Source organism: Cyprinodon tularosa, unplaced genomic scaffold (assembly GCF_016077235.1).
Source record: "Cyprinodon tularosa strain WSP-4 unplaced genomic scaffold, ASM1607723v1 ctg4, whole genome shotgun sequence".
In the NCBI taxonomy this organism is placed as follows: Eukaryota; Metazoa; Chordata; class Actinopteri; order Cyprinodontiformes; family Cyprinodontidae; genus Cyprinodon; species Cyprinodon tularosa.
The window spans coordinates 47,186-65,099 of NW_024039118.1; the positions used below are offsets into that span (position 1 = coordinate 47,186).

Genomic DNA, 17,914 nt, shown 5'->3' on the forward strand with positions numbered 1-17,914 from the left:
TTTGGATAAAGAAAATAGGTGCTTTGAGAGGGCCTTGAAGAAGGCCGTCCATGTTAAGAAAAAACAACCTTAAACTCAGGTTCTCCCGTTATGATTGCAGCCCCACCTCCAGCACAGGAGAGTAGAGGACCTCCTCTATTCAGGCAGGCCAACAATCCCCTTAATGACCGACCTTTCAGACACTTAGATCAGTGTGGGATATTGAAGTCTAACAAAAGAAACCAAACGATCCCCCTTCCAAATGGTTGGACCCCTTCGTCTGTTCCAATTTGCATGTTTTCAAAACAAAAACAAGGCTGCTTAGCCTGTATACTGTATAATCTCAAAGTCAACGCTATCCCTGACATTGTGAATTGAAAAAGCTTCCTGGATGGGAAGTGAAACGCCCAGTGGATTGTTTTAAATTTTTTTTGGAATATATACTACTTTGTAAAGTCAAGTTTTTATGATTTTATTTAAACAGCAAAGGCAATCACATCCTCATGTTTACTTTATGCAAACCCATTTACGGAATATTTTACCATGTCTACTTTATAAACAGATCTAAAGGTATTACATGGGTAGATTAGTCATTCTTACATCAATATAGAAGTTAGCTGTGGACAAGACAGTGATTTACCTAGCCAAAGAGGACAAAGAATACAAAAAGTACAAACAGTCCCTATGCCATTTTCTTAACTTTTAAAACATTTAGCACTATGGACGAAACAAACTTGAACTATTAAAAGTCAAAAAAAGTGTCTCGATTTCCTTTATTCTGCAGAAAAGCGCTCTCTGTCAAGCTGTTCTTTGTTTTCTAGGACTACTCAACTATAAGAATCTAGAAAAGATGAAACTCTGAAAACTAGTCATTTCAACCAAATAACCAGTTTCAGAGTTTTAAGTGTTTAAATACAAGCATTCTGGCAAAGTCGGCATGCTCAAATCAGGTCCCCAAGAGCTACTATGCTGCCGCATCCCATGTGTATTTGATTCAGATCTATAGGTGAAGGGAAGCATCTACATGTTGTGTGATACTAGCTCTTGAAGTCTTGAATTGAGCACCTGTTGTAGTACAAGGACAAATTGCTAACGACAGTTCTCGTTCCCTTCGAGTTACTATTACAGTTTGTGAACTGGAGAACTCTAAACAGTTTATACATTGACTGTAAGTAGAGCTTTAAAGAAGAATGTAAACTAGAGCAAATATTAACCAGGTGCAGAGTTCACAAAGAGGTTAAATTTACCTCTCTCTTAACCTTGTTAAGAGAGACGCACTCACCTTAAGAGAGTACAGAAAGTCCATTGACACACACTGAGGTTTGTTAAAGCCACCAAAACGAACACATATGTCCTCCTCGTGGCAAAAGCAAAACCAATAAGTCAGTTTTTGTTAGCCACTCCTCTGTCACATGACCTGGGCTGATCCCAAAGTGTCTGAGGAAGACATTAATTTTAACATGTCTTCAAATTCAGACAGGATTACATGAACTCTCAAGTACGCATTTACTCACCATCAGTGAGATAATGATTAACCTACCAGGGGTCTGTGCCAAGATGGCAGCCAATAACTGCTAACACGCAGTCACAGAACAAACATTTTTATCTTTATAGACTTTCTTTAACTACAGGTATCACAGATTCTGCTCCAAGTATCTTACCAATAAGAACAAAACGCGGAAAATTGACTGATATCAATTAATCTAATGAATTCGCTCTCAAACATTTAGGATCCAAACCTTAGTGTATGTAATTTTATCCATATCTACACTTTAATAGTAAGAAAATTAGAATAAAAGGTGCATTTATTTATTCTCTTAATTCTTAAATCAGCATCAATTTTGAAAGTTTGTTGCTCTTATTACCACAAAAGGTGTTTTACTCTACATTTAGTCTTATAGTAAAGCTTTTCTTATAGCCATTTTAAAGTATAAAGTCACTGAGTAGAAGAAACAAAAGCTGATCCATTTATTATTCAATAGGTTGGGATTAATAAATACTCAAATTGGATGTCCACACGCACATTTATATTAGTTTTGAACATTTTTCTATTACATAATCAAATGGATAGCACCCTAGTGGTTATATTCTTCCTTGTGATATGTGAGGCAACACAGCCTCTTGCAGAGGTGTGCATAGGTCAAGGTAGGGCCAGTTCAGCATCAGCAGTCAAAGTAAATTTTAAGCAACAGTTTAGCGAGCCGCATATACATTTACCACACATCTTATATCTTAAATGTCTTATTGCAAAAACCTAAATATTCAAACATTCACGTATCAGTTTGTCTTATCTAAACAATTACTTCATAAAAATGGATTAAGCAACAAAATGTCCTTAGGATCATAACGTAGGGCAGGGCCTCCCCTTCTTGACTTCTTGGTATTTTAGGTTTGAAGATTTACAATGTGACAGTAATACCCGGAATAGCAAGCAGAGACGTTTCTCATTTCTTTCACACTAAATTTACAATTCCTCACACTTAGATAATTTTTTTTTCTGCTTTACTTCACATATTCTTTTAGCTTTGCTCATCCCTGGATCCAGGAACCCCGGGACAGGTTAGTAATTAGATTAAATTTACTCGATTAACTTTATTTACTGGACTTTTCATACTTTTTACTTGAGGGATCTGTTTTAAAGTAACTTTACTTTTATTGCATTACAATTTCTGGCTGTTCACCTCTAGTTTATTGTAACTAGTTACTTCACTGTTGTAAAATTGTGCAAATACAGGACAAAAAGAATAAAGCTAAATAGATAAGAGTAATAAATAATCAAACTTCAGTCATATATTATTAAGTACAGCTAGACACAGGGTTAATATCAACCACTAAGTCATAAAAACTGGCTTTATTGAACACTAGATTTCTTTCAGGTAAATTATTTTTAATCAATAATTTTATTACTGACCATAATCGTAATCATATGGTTATGTTCTTAACAGAGGCATGGTTACGAAATTTTAACGAGGCATCCTTTCTCAGAGTTAACGAAACCAAACAAAAATTTTCTTTGCAAGAGCAGACAAAGGAAAGGCAGGGGAGTGGCCACTTTGTTAAAAAATTCACTCAAGTGTAAAACGGCATTTTTGGGCAAATATGACTCTTGACCGTTTGGCTTTCCAGGTAAAGAGCGCACCTCAAACCACGTCATTGAATATTTACAGGCCTCATAAAAACAAAACAAACTTTTCATTGATTTTAATTACCTTTTATCAGTGATGTGTTGATTATGACTGTTTAATTGATGTTAGCAACTTCAATGTTCACATTAACAGTCCTGACAGAGGTGCTATAGAACTATGCAATACTCTTGGAAACTTTGGCGCCACCAAAGATCAGCAAAAACACAAACGCGGAGTTGTTTTGGGCTCGATCCTCAATAAAGGTTTAAACATTTCCAAAGTGTGGGTAACTGATGTTCTACCTGACCATTTATCTGTTGTTTTTGAAGTATAATTCTATTTTAGTAACGCCACTAGTCAAAGAGACATCAGAAAATGCATCTTTAAGGATGGTGATAATAAAAACTTTATTCCTCTACCACCACTTTGCCCTGTAACCCTTAATGATTTACTAGATAACCTTTCTAAAATCTCAAACATACTTCACACTTCTTAACGTGCACCTAATTTTAGTTAATCCTCACCTTTTTGCATACCCAAATGGAAAAGCAAATAACTAAGGAACTGTTAGCCCAAATTACATGTGTGATCTTTTGAAAGCTAACACCTTTTAGTTTTTGAAAATACAAATCAAAACCATGTGACAAACACCGCCTAAACTGCTTCAGTTCAAACATGACTCAAAGTTGTTTTTCTTCTTCTCGAAAATAATAGGTCTTTTTTGAATAGCAGAAACAAAGACATGCTTGAGAATAGGCATGTGTCACCGTTTTACATTTATTATGAACTATGTCAACATCAACTGCAGTAAATTTTAGACTTCTAGGTATAACAGTTCTAGAGGTATGGGAGTTTAACTTCTGGAGTCATCAGCAACTCCAAAATATGCCAAATTATTCTAAATTGTGCTTATTGCTTTTACACAACAATTTTACCCCAGAAATAATGCTGGAGCACTTTGATGGATACAATTTTTTTTTTTCATTTTTCTAACTTTCCAAAAATCTAACAGTTTGAAATGATCCAGGATCAGATCTGCCTCTGTGCCTTTAAGCATGGCTCTAGATCTTTGTTTGCAATATTCAAATTAGCTGCGTAGCCTTGTTTTGAAAGTAATTTCATGTGTGTGGCCATAACGAATAGCAGGCGGACTTTATGAGGAATAATATGAGGGGAAGTATGCGCAACTACAGAAGCTGAGAGGGACAGATTTGAAACTCCGAAGGCTGTCCTGGCATCAAATCTCAAAGCGTGGTGGGCGGGGACAATTTTGTATTGTAGGCTGGAAGGTCAGGAAAACCAACATGCTCAACACTGTGTGGAATTGTTAGCGGAAACAAGAGTAATTTGCAAGACTGTTAGGTATAAGCTAAAGCTACAACTTTTTGATGTAAAACAAATGGATTTTATGTGGCGTTTTTCTCATGTTTTCCCATGTTGCTATATCTGTGTTAATTGTACTTTGGTGCTCGTTGGTCCCTAAAATGAATTTGGTGGTTCAATTGTGGATAATCTAAGCTTTCCAACGATGTCTTACATGTCTATATTGATAAAAGTTTAATGGGGCTTATTTTAAAGCATACTGCTATGTTTAATGTAAAGAGAAAACAAAACAGAGCGCCGGCGACCAGGTGGAAGTCAGTTAAATTCCTCCACTTTAAAAGGCCCACCATGATAGGTTTGGCAACTAGGCGTGCCAGACCTATAACTGCCTGTGTTTGCTTCTACTAAACATCCAAAATAAAGATGTATGACTATATACTAGGAGAAAAGTGTTAACTTACTAGTCTAATAATAAAGTTTATAAAGGAGAATCAGTTTTACATCCGGCTTCTTTTAGCCTGCGTCAACAAACAAACTCCTTTAGAAAGAAAATTTTTTTTTACTTGTGCATGATCCCTTTCACATTTTCTCTTTTTAGCCCCCTTGGAAGGCTTAAAAATTTTCCTGGCCTCAGCCATCACCAGTAGTCGAGCAGGCAGAAAAATAGTAGAGCAAAAGTGTTAGCTCCATGTCTATATAAGAGCCTGTGGCCATAAAGCGATACATTCTTTACATGACCTGGCCAATGATGGTGTGTCTTCTCCCAACTTACATCTGTGATGTTTAAAGAGTGGAGCCCAGCTAGTCACAGAGGTTGTACCAAGCGCTGTATATTGGCCTGAGGAACCATTTAAATAACTCATATGCATCAACTCTTTAGGTCACAAAGTCCACGGTGTGCATTTAAAGTGTAGGCTGTTTCTTTGATGAAAAGGTCTTAATGTAGAAGTGGTCCAGCAGTCATAAAAAAAAAAAAAAAAAAAATCAGGTGGTGAAAGACTGGACTCCAGGTTCAGTAAATCTATAAAAACAGACTTCCCAGATATAACTGAAAGATGCAAGAGATATTTCTTCTCCAAGAACATCAGCAAAGACATTACTGATGCTTGTCCCTTATGTGCCACAGTCAACAGGTTTACAAACACTCCTGTGACTAAGATAAAACATTTTGGTTTTTTGTATCTCTTTGACCTAACTTGTGAATTGGTTTGAACACATTCCAATTGCTCCAAATTAATTAGAGCTAATTTGACAAAATTCCAAATTCTTTATGGTTGTTAAACACAAAATCCATGCTGAACTGTGATATCAGTGTATAATTTTACTGATTATAGTTTTTAACCATGTTTTTCTTCCTTTAGTCAAGAGTTTAACTGAAATATGTTAGACTGGGAGCTCATTTTTGTTAAACTCACATTTTGAATTAAAGTTTTGGTGGATTTATTCCATATATGTGCAGATTTATCCGTTTGACCATGATTTGAACTTGATTCACACTTTCTTTTGTTGTTCTAACACATTCATCTGGGGGTGTGTTCACAGAACAATGCATGATTAAATTACCATCCCAGCTGGAGCTAGGCAACAAATATATCATAGTTGCACAAGAGGGTGTAGTGATATATTCAGCCCCAAATCTTTAAAGACACATGAAGACAGTAACAAAGCTGGTCTATAACCTAGACAAAATTTTCAGGATTAAAGGATTGATGTCTAAGCAAGACCTTGGAAAAACCAGTTCATGCATTAATGTTCAGCAGAATTGATTACTGCAACGGCGAATTCACACCGGTCTACCTAAAAAGTAGATCAGATGGGGAATTCAGAACGCAGTTGCCTGCATCCTCACCAAACTAAGAAAGTGGAGCACATCAACACCTTTCTAAAGTCCTTACACTGGCCGACTGCATCTCAAGGAATAGACTTCAAAACACTTCTCTAAAGCCCGGCGCACACTGTGCTATTTTCGAGGTGATTTTCCAGTCGTGCGAGAATCTTTTAATCGGGCCGACTTTCAGCCTGATCGTGCATCATGAGTGGTGTAGTGTACAGGGGGTTACTAGCGGAGATCAGCCTCTCACGAATACCTCCCGATCGTGAATCGTGAGGTCGGGAGAATATCAAACATGTTTGATTTCCTCCCGACCGTCGTGGGCAAATCATTTAGGGCACATGCGCACAGAAGGATTCTTCTTTTTATTCTTTCTCTCAGATGTGAACACAGCAGCATGGCAGGGATGCAATGAGTGAAGTGCAGCTCTGTCTTTACAATTGACAGACCGCAGTAGCCACGTTTGCTCAGCCATGTCGCCTTTTCTTTTTAGAACTTTCAGCAAAAAATTGCTCAAATTGCCAAGGCAGCGCATTTCACTATAGTGAGCTTAATATCCTTCTTTTTGTTTGGCTTCAGGATAGAGAGCTACAGAGCAGCTCCATCTCACTGTGGAGCTGATTCCGACGTGGTTTTTAGTCATACAGTGTGAGCAGGTAGCTCGCATGAGAGTGTTGGGCTGAACATAAATCGTGAACTGTGAACTCACTGTACGACTAAACCCTGCAGTAAGTAATACAGTTTGAACAGCAGCTGCGTGCAACGATTGGAGAAAGAAAAAAAAAAGGCTACATTCACACTGCAGGTATTAATGCTCAATTCTTTAGCCTGGGCTTTCACAGTTCCCAAATATATGAGACTTGTATGTGATCTCCTGTGTGAACTGCACTGACACAACTTAAGTATACCGGATGCGCAGCCAATGTGGTTACATAAGTAAACACAGATGGTAATGGTACAGTTAATCTTGAAGTCTTCCATTTCTTTCTGAACCCCAGCCAGTGCATTCACAAAACACAATCTTTTCAAGAAGGTTGAAAAAGACTGGTTTTCAAAATTATCATCCGCCTGCGTAGCAAGATACAGAATAGTGGCCTTTGTTGAGTATTAATGACGTTCAGGTCGAATAAATGCCATTCAGAGATTTTTAAAAAACATGACCCCTCAGACACAGGTTGCATTTGAAAAAGATCAGATGCGTAGCGGATTAAGGACCACGTAGCTAAGTGGCCTGGGTCTCATTGAAAACAATACTCATTTCATTAACTCTATGTCAGTGTAATGTACTTTTTTGTATTTTGCTATGATGTTTTATCCATGTACAGAACTTTGAATCGTCTTGCACTAAAATACGCTGCAAAGAAAAAAATTAAGCAAGGTAAGGCTTCGGGGGGGTCGACAAGATACCCCCCCTCACCTGATGTCATGAAATTTGGATCATGTCCAAAAAAAGATCCTAGATACAAGCGGCCGAAAGGAGCTTTCCTAGCAGGGTGGCTGGGTCCTCCCTTAGAGATAGGGTGAGGAGCTTGGTAATTTGGGAGAGGCTCAGAATAGAACTGCTTCGCCACAAGATGGAGAACAGTAACCTGAGGTTGCTTGGACGTCTTTTCTGGATGCTCCCTGGATGCCTCAGGAGGTTTTGATCAGCATTTGTGATTGACATTAGAGAGTCACATTGATCAGTACCTGCTCCAACAGGAAATTACAAGATGACAGGGAAATGTTTTTCATTTGCCTTATTATGGCAGCAGGGAAACCGTGATTGACAATTTTTCCAGCCAAAACACTGATGCTCAAATCCCATTTGGAGAAGTACTATCCTATGAGTTTTACATGGAACACTGCAATAAATGTGCATGGATCAATAATATATGAATGAATGATTGTTAACAGGCATCTACAGAGACAAATGATAGGCTGACAAGAAAATTAAGACATTTGATTAAAGCGTGTTGCAGGTGGGATGCAGCAACAGTAAAAGTTGTAGAACTGGTTTTATTTTGAGTTGCTATCGCTAATGAGTGCCAATAAACAGAACCCAAGAGCTACAAAGCAAATTTTGAAAACATAATCCAATTTTTTAAAATCAGGTTCCAGATAAACGCTTTTTAAATGATAAGCATTATGACTAAATAATGATGCTGCTTGTTTACTGGGGGATCCCCAGCTCAGAATCCACATTGTTCTGTAAGTGGAGCTCAGCTGCTCTCGAAACTTGGAATCCACAATTTGGAGCAGGATTGTTAATGTTGTTAAAGTCAAGTTCAAAACTTATGTTCAGCAAAACGATAAAACTTTCATACTTTGGTTTTAAATAATCTGTAAAGGTCGATCCCAAATCTGAGTGAATGTCCACCTTACAACCAGCAAATTATGAGGTATTCCTTTACTTGAAACAAATATATATAACACCTCAGCACATCTCCCTTTTGGAGGCTAGGCTAGTTACGACTTCAGTGTAAGATAATGGCAGATCCAAGGTTTACCAAGATTTATTTAAGCTTGGGTAACATCCTAGCATTTAGGTCAGTGCCTCAGAGATGTGAAGGAAATGTGGAGGATTGCTCATTTTATACTTCAATCTCAGCCAAGTCTTCTTCCAAGCTGTTACCCATCATTATGGTGCTTCAATGTTATGGTGAAGAAATAACATTCATCCACAAAATTGCTACCAACGCCTGAGCATTGGCCACCTTAGGTCGTGGAGGTGTTGTTGCACTCTGGTAAATCAGAAGGGTGACAAACTGATGTCCATAAACTATATTTAAAATATGTTTGCATTAGAAAAACAATTACTGATTAAGCTCATGTGGATCAAACCTGCTTAAATGTCTCATTTTGAAATGAAAATATCGAAACATCGCATCCGATATGTCCTATATATACTGTGTATCACCCATCTCAGTTTGCCACATATAACATGGTGTTTAGCAAAGCCTACCAAAGTTGTATTCTATGGTGTTTGGTGCAATAAAAGCAAAATATAAAGCTGAGCTATAGTGAGTGTTTAACTATATTTTTTAATGACTAAAGTCATTATTGTAATGGACAACACAGAAGTTAAAATAACTCAAAAAGAAAAGGTAAGGCCATTTGTTGAGAAAGAAAGTGAGCTACAACAAACAATAGAGATTCAGTGTTTTTTCACAGTCCACCTGTGCATGAACCAAGAAACAGGTTATTTGTGTTGCACTAAAATATCCCTGCCTTGTATTGGATAGACTTTGACACCATTCAAAGCAAAGAACCAAAAATATACAGCATAAGGTCAACTCTTCCTAACATATCATCTACTCTATGCACTAATAACTGGAAAGGTAAAAAAATATTTGTTGGGGCTACTTATCAAGCCATCACAGCAAAAGGAGTTAGACAAGAATTGTAGCTATATTGAACATAATACATTAGATTATTTAAGTTTAATTTTTTTAAGGCAAGACAAAAAAAATAAATAAACAACTGATTAAGCTCTTCAAATATACTGCGTTTCAAGAATATACGTTGATTGAATAGTTTAGAAATGGAACCCTATCACTATGAAAGAAAAGCATGAAAAGTGCTTAAGTGTTAGAGGAAAAAAAATGGGATGTCCTGCAGTAATTAGTGGGCTCCGAGCTCAAAATAGATAGCAACTTAGTAAGCCAAGTGTACATCCTAATAGCAAAAGCTTTCTGCAAAAAAAACAAAAAGAAATTATTTTATTTAAGATTGTCCAAGGAAAGAAAGTAGCAATTTTATTAGGAATAATGACTTAGGGCGGAAACAATCGGATTAATCGTTTATTTAAATAATCATCAACTAATTTAGCAATCGAGTAATCGTTAACTGAAGTATAGAGATTTAACCCGATATTTGATCAGCTTCTGAGTTTCTAAAGTCTAAAAAAAAAATAATAAATACTACTTCTTCCTCAAAAACTTATTTTTTACAGACTTAAAGGCATACTATGCAACATTTTTCAGTTAATTAATGTGTTCCATAATGTTTTGGATGATTAAATGAGTCATTTCACAATGAACAAAGGTATTCTCGGCCGCCCTGGTGGTCTGTGGGGGAAATACCACACTTGCAATTGCAGGAGCCCTCGGCCCGCACCCACAGGCTCAGAAGTCTCGCGAGAGTCGGTCTTGCTTTACGGCGAGAACTGCTACACGCCCCCAGTGAAAAGCATGCTCGTTGCTAGCGCAGTGGCGATCTTTGTGCAGTTATCATGGCGGAACCAGAGAGAAAACAGTGAAAGCCCATGTCGGAGCAGGCAAGAAAGAGGAAAAGGGCTCTGGACAGAGAGAGGAGTCGTACACGGGTGAACATCGGGCAAGCTTTTTCCGAATGGCGAGAGCTAAAAGAAAAAGAAGACTGCAAGGCTGACGCGGACCTCGCGTTTCTGCTAATGCGATTGTAAGTAACATTGGAATGGTTTCTCTCTCTCTGTGTGCATGTTCATACTTTCACTGTGTTAGTCATTCGTTGCGTTCGCCTGTCTGCTAAGCTCAAAACAAGCGCGACTGGCTTGACGGAGAAACCAGGAGAACAGCTGAGCAAGTGCACTTTTACTTTCGCCCTCTGGGGGGAGCCTCGCTGGAAAATCAACCCCGGTTGCATAGTATACCTTTAAAGACTTCTAAAGATGAGGGGAAATTATTGATGCATTAAATTATCGCAATATCTTCATATGCTGACATATTGCCATTTAAGAACACCATATCAATCTCTTTTACTAATGAAATATTGTTATATATCATCGTTATGCTACGAAATCCTCAGAAAATTCACGAAATTTTGCCATGTTTTTATATGTTGATATATTGACGCGGTATCGACCTATTTTACTAACAAAATCTCACAAGAATTTGCAAAATATCACGAGAGTTTGTAACAGAACAATAAAATTTCATGAGATTTTGAAAGTAAAATAGATCGATACCGCGTTTTTAAAAATCAATTTGATATCAGCATAATAAATATATTTGAGTATATTATTTTTCAAAGTGTCAGAAATAGATAACTAAACTGCTATTTTCAATGACTACTTATTTTTGTCCAGCTTTAACATCGGTATCGGCTACATGAGTTTTAAAATATCGGCATATCGGATATCGGCCAAAATCCCAATATCGTGCATCCCTAATAGAGATTGTAAGATATGTCTTTAGCTGAAAGAGCAACCCACTTAGAGCAGTAACTATACAAAAACTGTATAACATTTTGCATTTAAAATGAAAAAATATATAATTTCCACTCAAGTGGAAAACTTAGATTCATCTGGCTTAATTTAATAAAAGATATTCTTTAAGGAACCTTTAGCTACCCGATTAATTGATCTGCAAAATAATTGTTAGTTGCAGCACTAATGACTAAAGCTGTTGTGTATCTTAGGCACACAAGGATACAAAAATCATTTGCCAACAGTTTTTGCAAGGTCAGCATTTTCTCCGCTATATTAGCAAACCAAACCATCAGAAATGAGAGCAGCCTTTCTAGGAAATCCCCGGTTTCATAACAGCTGCTGTGAAATGTATCTTCAACAAAATATAATTAAAAACAACAGATTTAATTCCTGGAATTCTACCCTGGTATTATCAAAGCTTCCAAATCTGAGTATTTCTAGTAATATTCAAGCTGTTTTTTTCCCCCTCAGGCGTTTTACATTGGCACTCCACAAAAATTAATAATGGGATGACCCTAGTGAGATGAAAACCCTTGTAGTACAGGGATGAAGTGTTCTTTGGCTGCCGACCAACTGTTTCCAGGGCTTTCCATCACATCTATAACAGGATTACTTTTAAAAGCTGTGTGGCCATATTATTTCACAGTTTTTCATTATTTATTCAGTTTGGAAGTTTTCAGTTTTTGGACTCAAGTTGAATAGAATTTAAATGAAACTAGACTGGCCCAAATGCAGCAAAAAATGTGACAAAGTTTGTAAAGCACAAACTTCTGTGCCAAATGGTAACAAGGAAGCTGATGCAGCACAAATCCTGCACACAGAAGGAGAACTGAAACTTTTTAAGTAAAACAGTGGAGTGAACTGCTGTGAGCATTAATCTGCTTCATTAACAGAACTGATTTGGAAAAAAAAATGGCATGACTTGACCTGAATGGGGCTTCCCTAGATGTTGAGCAGTAAACTTACCCCATGTACAACTGAAGAAACGGCATCTGTAACCTTGTTCGGTGTGCTGGGGTTGCTCATGGCTCTGCAGGGGAAGTTGCTTGCTTTTAGGCTCTGGTTTGGACTGGTGCAGCTTTAGCCCTTCTCTTTCTCGCTGGGACTCAGACAACTTTTGGGCAGCATAACCTGGTGAGAAACAAATTGAAGAGTAATTTCATAAGACCACAGTCAACTAAAGTCAGATAGCATATCATTTTAATATAGTCCATCACATGTGAAATAGAAAGAATTTATTATTAAATCACATTCTAGTAGCGATTAAATATACACCACAAAATCATCAGACTGCTTCTGACTCACAAAAGGGATTAGTGCCCAACTTTCCTTTTATGAAACAATTGGTTTGCCCAATTTAGGGCTTGATGATTCTGAAAACTGATTTTTTTCAATTTCTCAATAAATTTGCAAGCTAATAAGGAACACTGCCATTAGGAAATTAGAAGCAATCGACTGAATTCTGAGAATATACCTCAGCTATCCGATAGTCAATTTGGAGCAGCTGTATCTAGAATAAGGTCCAGCAATCAAAGCCTGAAGACTGCAAAGATTCTTAATGTTTTAAAACTGAGTTTTAAGGCAAGCTTGTATTGTGCCTTCTTAAACTTTAGAGGGAAAAAATGGCAAAAATGTCTATATTTTTTTGTTTTTTTAACCTGGTTAAAGAATAATCATGTTTTTTTTTTGTCAGAAGTCAAGTTTCAGGGCAACTAGTCCAGTACGGAAACCCAGAGGTGCCTTTCTACTCTAATTCTCTTACTCCAGCTTGTTCTGGGTGATCCAAAAGGATTCCCAGACCATGAAGGATATGTAGCCTATCCTTGATGAGCCTGCTACCAGATCTGCCCTTATAGTGTACTGATTGGATGGCCAAACAACCACAGGCGACTCGCTTTGATATAAAGTAGTAACAGCTCAGCTTCAGGTTCCCACATGATACCCACCCCTCTCTTTATGGCAACACCCAACTAAACTATGGGAAGCCATTTTTATTTAGGATATTGTTAGCTCTAATCCTCATATCAATACCTATTTTAGATGGGAAACACCTAAGTGAATTACGATATACTTGGCAGCATTGTGGTGATAGATGCAGACCAATAGGCTTAAATAAACATCTGACAACATTTACTAGATTTTAGGCCTTGTAGCAATTCCCAGATACTTTAAAAAGGTCATTATTGCTTTAGTGAGATAAGAGCACGATAACAATGCTACTGTGCAGCGACCTAATGATAAGCAGCAAAGCAGACCTCCAGAAACTTTAAAGCATCTCACAAACATCATAAATGTCATTATTGTAGTCCAAGAGTAAAGGATTGACCTCCTCTCTTTGCTGTCAATATGCTAAGATTACTTTAGCAGACAGAAATAAAATCAAGAGCCCTGATAAATCCTCCTGATGTCTGAGCGCAATCATATCTATGACCTTGTTGACACTAAGGGATTTATAAAAGAGGCATTGAAATTAAAAGAATATCTAGGAGTCAGCCAAAGAAACTGAAATGCTCACATTGTTAGCGGAGGAGGTAATCCCTGCACTACAGTTCACAAGATATGACAATTAAGTGTGTGAGCTTGTATGTACTTAAAGATTACTTTCTCAGTAAACCTAGATCTGACCACTCTGGAAGAGACCGAGCTCACTAAACAGGGATAAAGTTACAGAACACTGGGATCCTGGGTAAAAGCCCTGGGAACCAGTTCATCTACCTTAGGGCAAGTCTGGAATAATACCACTAGGATAACAATGATCAGAGGCAATAACAATACCACCATGTGAAATGATCCGCAAGAGAGAGAATTAAATAAAACAAACTTTCAAAGTTTTCTGCCTTCTGTCAGATACAGTCTGGCTTTCAGTAAACCAGTTTTAGAAAATACCAGCTGTTTATTATGCAACAGCAGTAAAGAATTAAGACACTGATGAGTATTGACAGAAAAACAAGACACGGTTAAAGTTTGTCTTCTTTTCACAGAGCTACTGCAAAGATGCGTCAAAGACCAAGATTTTTTATCTCTAATTTCCAAATTTCCCATGCTGAATTTATTAACTGGTCGGGGGAAAACTTTGTTTCTGAAAGAGTTTAAAAACAGGAAAAAGGCAACTGCAACATAGAGCAGGCTTCCTCAATTCCGGTCCTTGAGGTCTGGCGTCCTGCACCTTATAGACATTTCTCTGCTTCAACACCCGAAACAAATGGCTGAATTACCTCTCAGCATGCAGTCACCTGATTTTCTGACTTGGGTGCGTTGATGCAGAGAAATATAAAAAGGTGCGGGATGCCAGGCATGAAGAGCCAAAATTTAGGAACGCTTTGGTAGTTTTAAAAATCTTAAACTCTTAATCTGATAGAACTTCATTAATCATCATTAATGGATGAATCCACTTATGGGAAAAGGAGTATGGATAAGCAAATTAATATTAAATGAGCTCACTTTTAACAAAATAGATGCAAGAAGTCTTCTTTCTCCATAAAGACGTACGTATACAATCAAGCCATCTAACAATGAGGGAGGGGGGATAGTGTGAATGCACTATTTGGAGATTAAGTCCCGGAAGAAATAAGTAATGAGCCATTTTATATGCATATTGTGCAAACTGCCTCATTCTGACCTCTTTCAAGTAGTCTAGCAGCAGATGAGGCTACTTCTAGAGCACCATCTCTCTCAGCATTACTGGGTATGATTGAGGCCACATGAGTACCCAGTTTTAAAGATGCAAGAACAGGAACAAGCCCTGCAAAGCAAATCAATCTAAATAAGTTTATTTACCCTTAATTTAAGTGGGTAAAGAAGATGATCTGCAAATGGGATTTTTTTTACCCTTAAAATATGATAACTAGATATTATGCACTTGGAATAATTGTCTTACCACCTCTATTCAAGAAAATAACTTATTTGGATTTACAGTTTTTGCTATATGGGACAAGTATTTTAAAGTAGAGAGTCACTAGACATTGACAGCTTTGGAAGTAGTTTGGTCTTACCAGTCAAACTAGTTATCTACTTTAAAAGGTAAATATTTGACTGTAACAAAATACAAACTAGTAATAAGTCAGAAAATCCTACTATAATATCCATCTCTATGGTGACTTTGCTCAAAAAAATTTAATGATTTATTAGTTTCCATTATCTGCTACCATATGATCAGGCATTCTCTTTGAAGCAGGTTAGTTTGACAACAAATAAAGGTTATAGAGGGCAAGTAATTAGCAAATCATTGTGATGGGATTGAGACGAGAGCAGAAAGAAGAGGTTGAATTCATGATCAATAACTCAGTTTTAAAATAAAACTGAGCCGTGGAGGAAAAGATACCTACTGAATTACTTTCTCCAGTATTTCTTGATAAAATTAACGTTTTAGTAAGAAAAACTACAGGGAAATGTTTCCCATGGCATGCTTCTGTGGCCCAAGAGAAGTGGAAAAAATAATCTAAATGCTCTCTAGTTTTTTTTACTCTTCAACACATATTGAGGTCTGTGACATTGACTGGCAGTTCCCATCCACAAGAAGGGGGACTGGATGGTGTTTTCTACCACAGGGGGGAATCACACATCTCAGCCCTTCCTGGAAGGCCTATGCCAGGAAGCTGGAGAGGAGAGTCCGACTTATTATTGAACCTGGGTTTCAGGTGGAGCGTAGCGGTTTTCTTCCAGCTGTGGAACACCGGACCAGCTTTACGCCCTCTACTCCCTCTGGAGTTTAGAGAACACAGACGACCATGTCTCTCGTGGTCCGTGTAGTGGGTGCTCCAAGAGTACAGACTCAAAGGCCCTTTAATAGGGGCCATCCAGTCTCTGTACAAGCAGAGAAGGAGCATTAAGTCATGCTCCTGTTCCCGGTGCATGATGGACTCCAACAGGGCTGCCCTCTGCCACCGGTCTTGTTCATAACCTTTATGGAGAGGATTTCTGGGTGTAGCCAATGGCCAGAGGGTGTTTAATTAGGGGAAAAGCAGATTTATTTCTCTGTTTTTTTGTAGATGTTCTGCTGGCTCTAGCAAAGACCTACAGCTTGCACTGGGGCAGCTCACAGCAAAGTGTGAAGTGGCTAGGATGAGAATCTGCTCTTCCAAGTATGAGGTCATGGTTTTGACCAGAAAAACGAGGTTTCCCAGGCATGTCCCACCGGGAGGAGGCCCAGGAGATGACCCTGGAAACAATGGAGGGACTATGTCTCTCTGCTTGCCCTGGAATGCCTTAGGTTTCTTCAGAGGAACTGGGGGTGGTGTCTGGGGAGACTGAAGTCTCTGTTGAGACTGCTGCCCCCGCGGCCAGGTCTGAGATAAAATAAAAGGCGACAAGCATGAATAAAAGATAAAATGGAGAAAAAACTGAATTTCAGGTTTCAATTACCTGAAAGCCATGACATTTAACCAAGAAACAAATCCTTTTCAAGTGAAACTATGTCATAATCTGCCCTTTAAATTAAATACATTTTCTATGCTATAATCTATTGAGCTACACCTTAATAGAAATCCATTTCTCCTTCTTGGCAAGTTTGATCATTTTTCATCTGTACTTTGAGAACCCTTTCATCTCAACTATTTTACTTTTCTCCATTGAAGGATAAGAAGAAAAAGCACAACAGTCAGATGGCTGGACAGAGGTCATGAGCCTGGCTTGAACTCTAGAAAAGCCATCGCACGTGTCTAAAACCAGCGTCCTGGCGAAGAGGCCCTGACCGGGCACAGCTTCAGTCTGCAGCCCGACACGCGCACACCAACCGCAGATTGCAGTCATGTACTAATTCAATCCTTGGAAGAATGCATAATTAAAGAACAACTAAATGCAAATAAATTGTGTCAAAGAAACTGCTTGTAACTATAAATAGAAGCTTAATAACAATGTCCAAACCTCAACAAATGCAGCCCTTTACTTACAGTATAAAGAGCAGGACAGTGAAAGGGAAGAAATTAAAAGTTTCAAACCTGATAAAAACAGTTATTTTATTTAAAAAAAAAAAGCCTACAAAGAAACAGGAGTTTAAGTCTATAAAGCAACAAAATGTCTCTTTTTGACCTTTTTTATTGCTGTGACACATAGAAGTGAGATAATATTTGTCCTTGGTGTTTTATGTGGCACAAATAAGTGCAACATAATTGTTATTTCTGCCATAAATTAATCCAACACATCTCTATGACAGCAATTAACAGTAGCAGAATAATTCTATTAACAGAAAGTGATTTAAGAAATCAAATGATCAGTTTTGAATTTGGTAGATTTTAGAGATCTCAGACTATGTTTGACAATTTAAAACAGCAGATATAATTTCTATATCAATTAAAGCATGGTTTTGTAAGTAATAACCTTTCAGCAGAATTGGTTTTAGTTTATACCTTCAAACTGTGGAGGTTATCAGAACTTGTTTACATTTGTTCGGCAATATAGGCTGAAAGCCTGACTCATCACATACCTCTAGTCAACTGGATATTAGGAGGCTGGGATTGAAACAGAAAAGACGAAACAGGAAAAGTGTCC

The 17,914-nt window shown here is 37.8% G+C and overlaps 1 protein-coding gene across 5 annotated transcripts in view; it reads right to left on the bottom strand.

Annotated features, from left to right (window-relative positions):
• Positions 1-17,914, bottom strand: part of slc4a2b (solute carrier family 4 member 2b) — a 66,033-nt gene that overhangs the window by 26,273 nt on the left and 21,846 nt on the right. For 4 of the 5 annotated variants that reach the window (XM_038297904.1, XM_038297906.1, XM_038297901.1 and 1 more), the window contains exon 3: positions 12,395-12,559. In XM_038297904.1, the coding sequence (XP_038153832.1) occupies positions 12,395-12,454 (60 nt within the window). In that variant the 5' untranslated portion in view covers positions 12,455-12,559. Of the gene's footprint in view, positions 1-1,261; positions 1,421-12,394; positions 12,560-17,914 lie in introns of those variants that run through there. The other variant, XM_038297905.1, reaches the window with a different exon arrangement.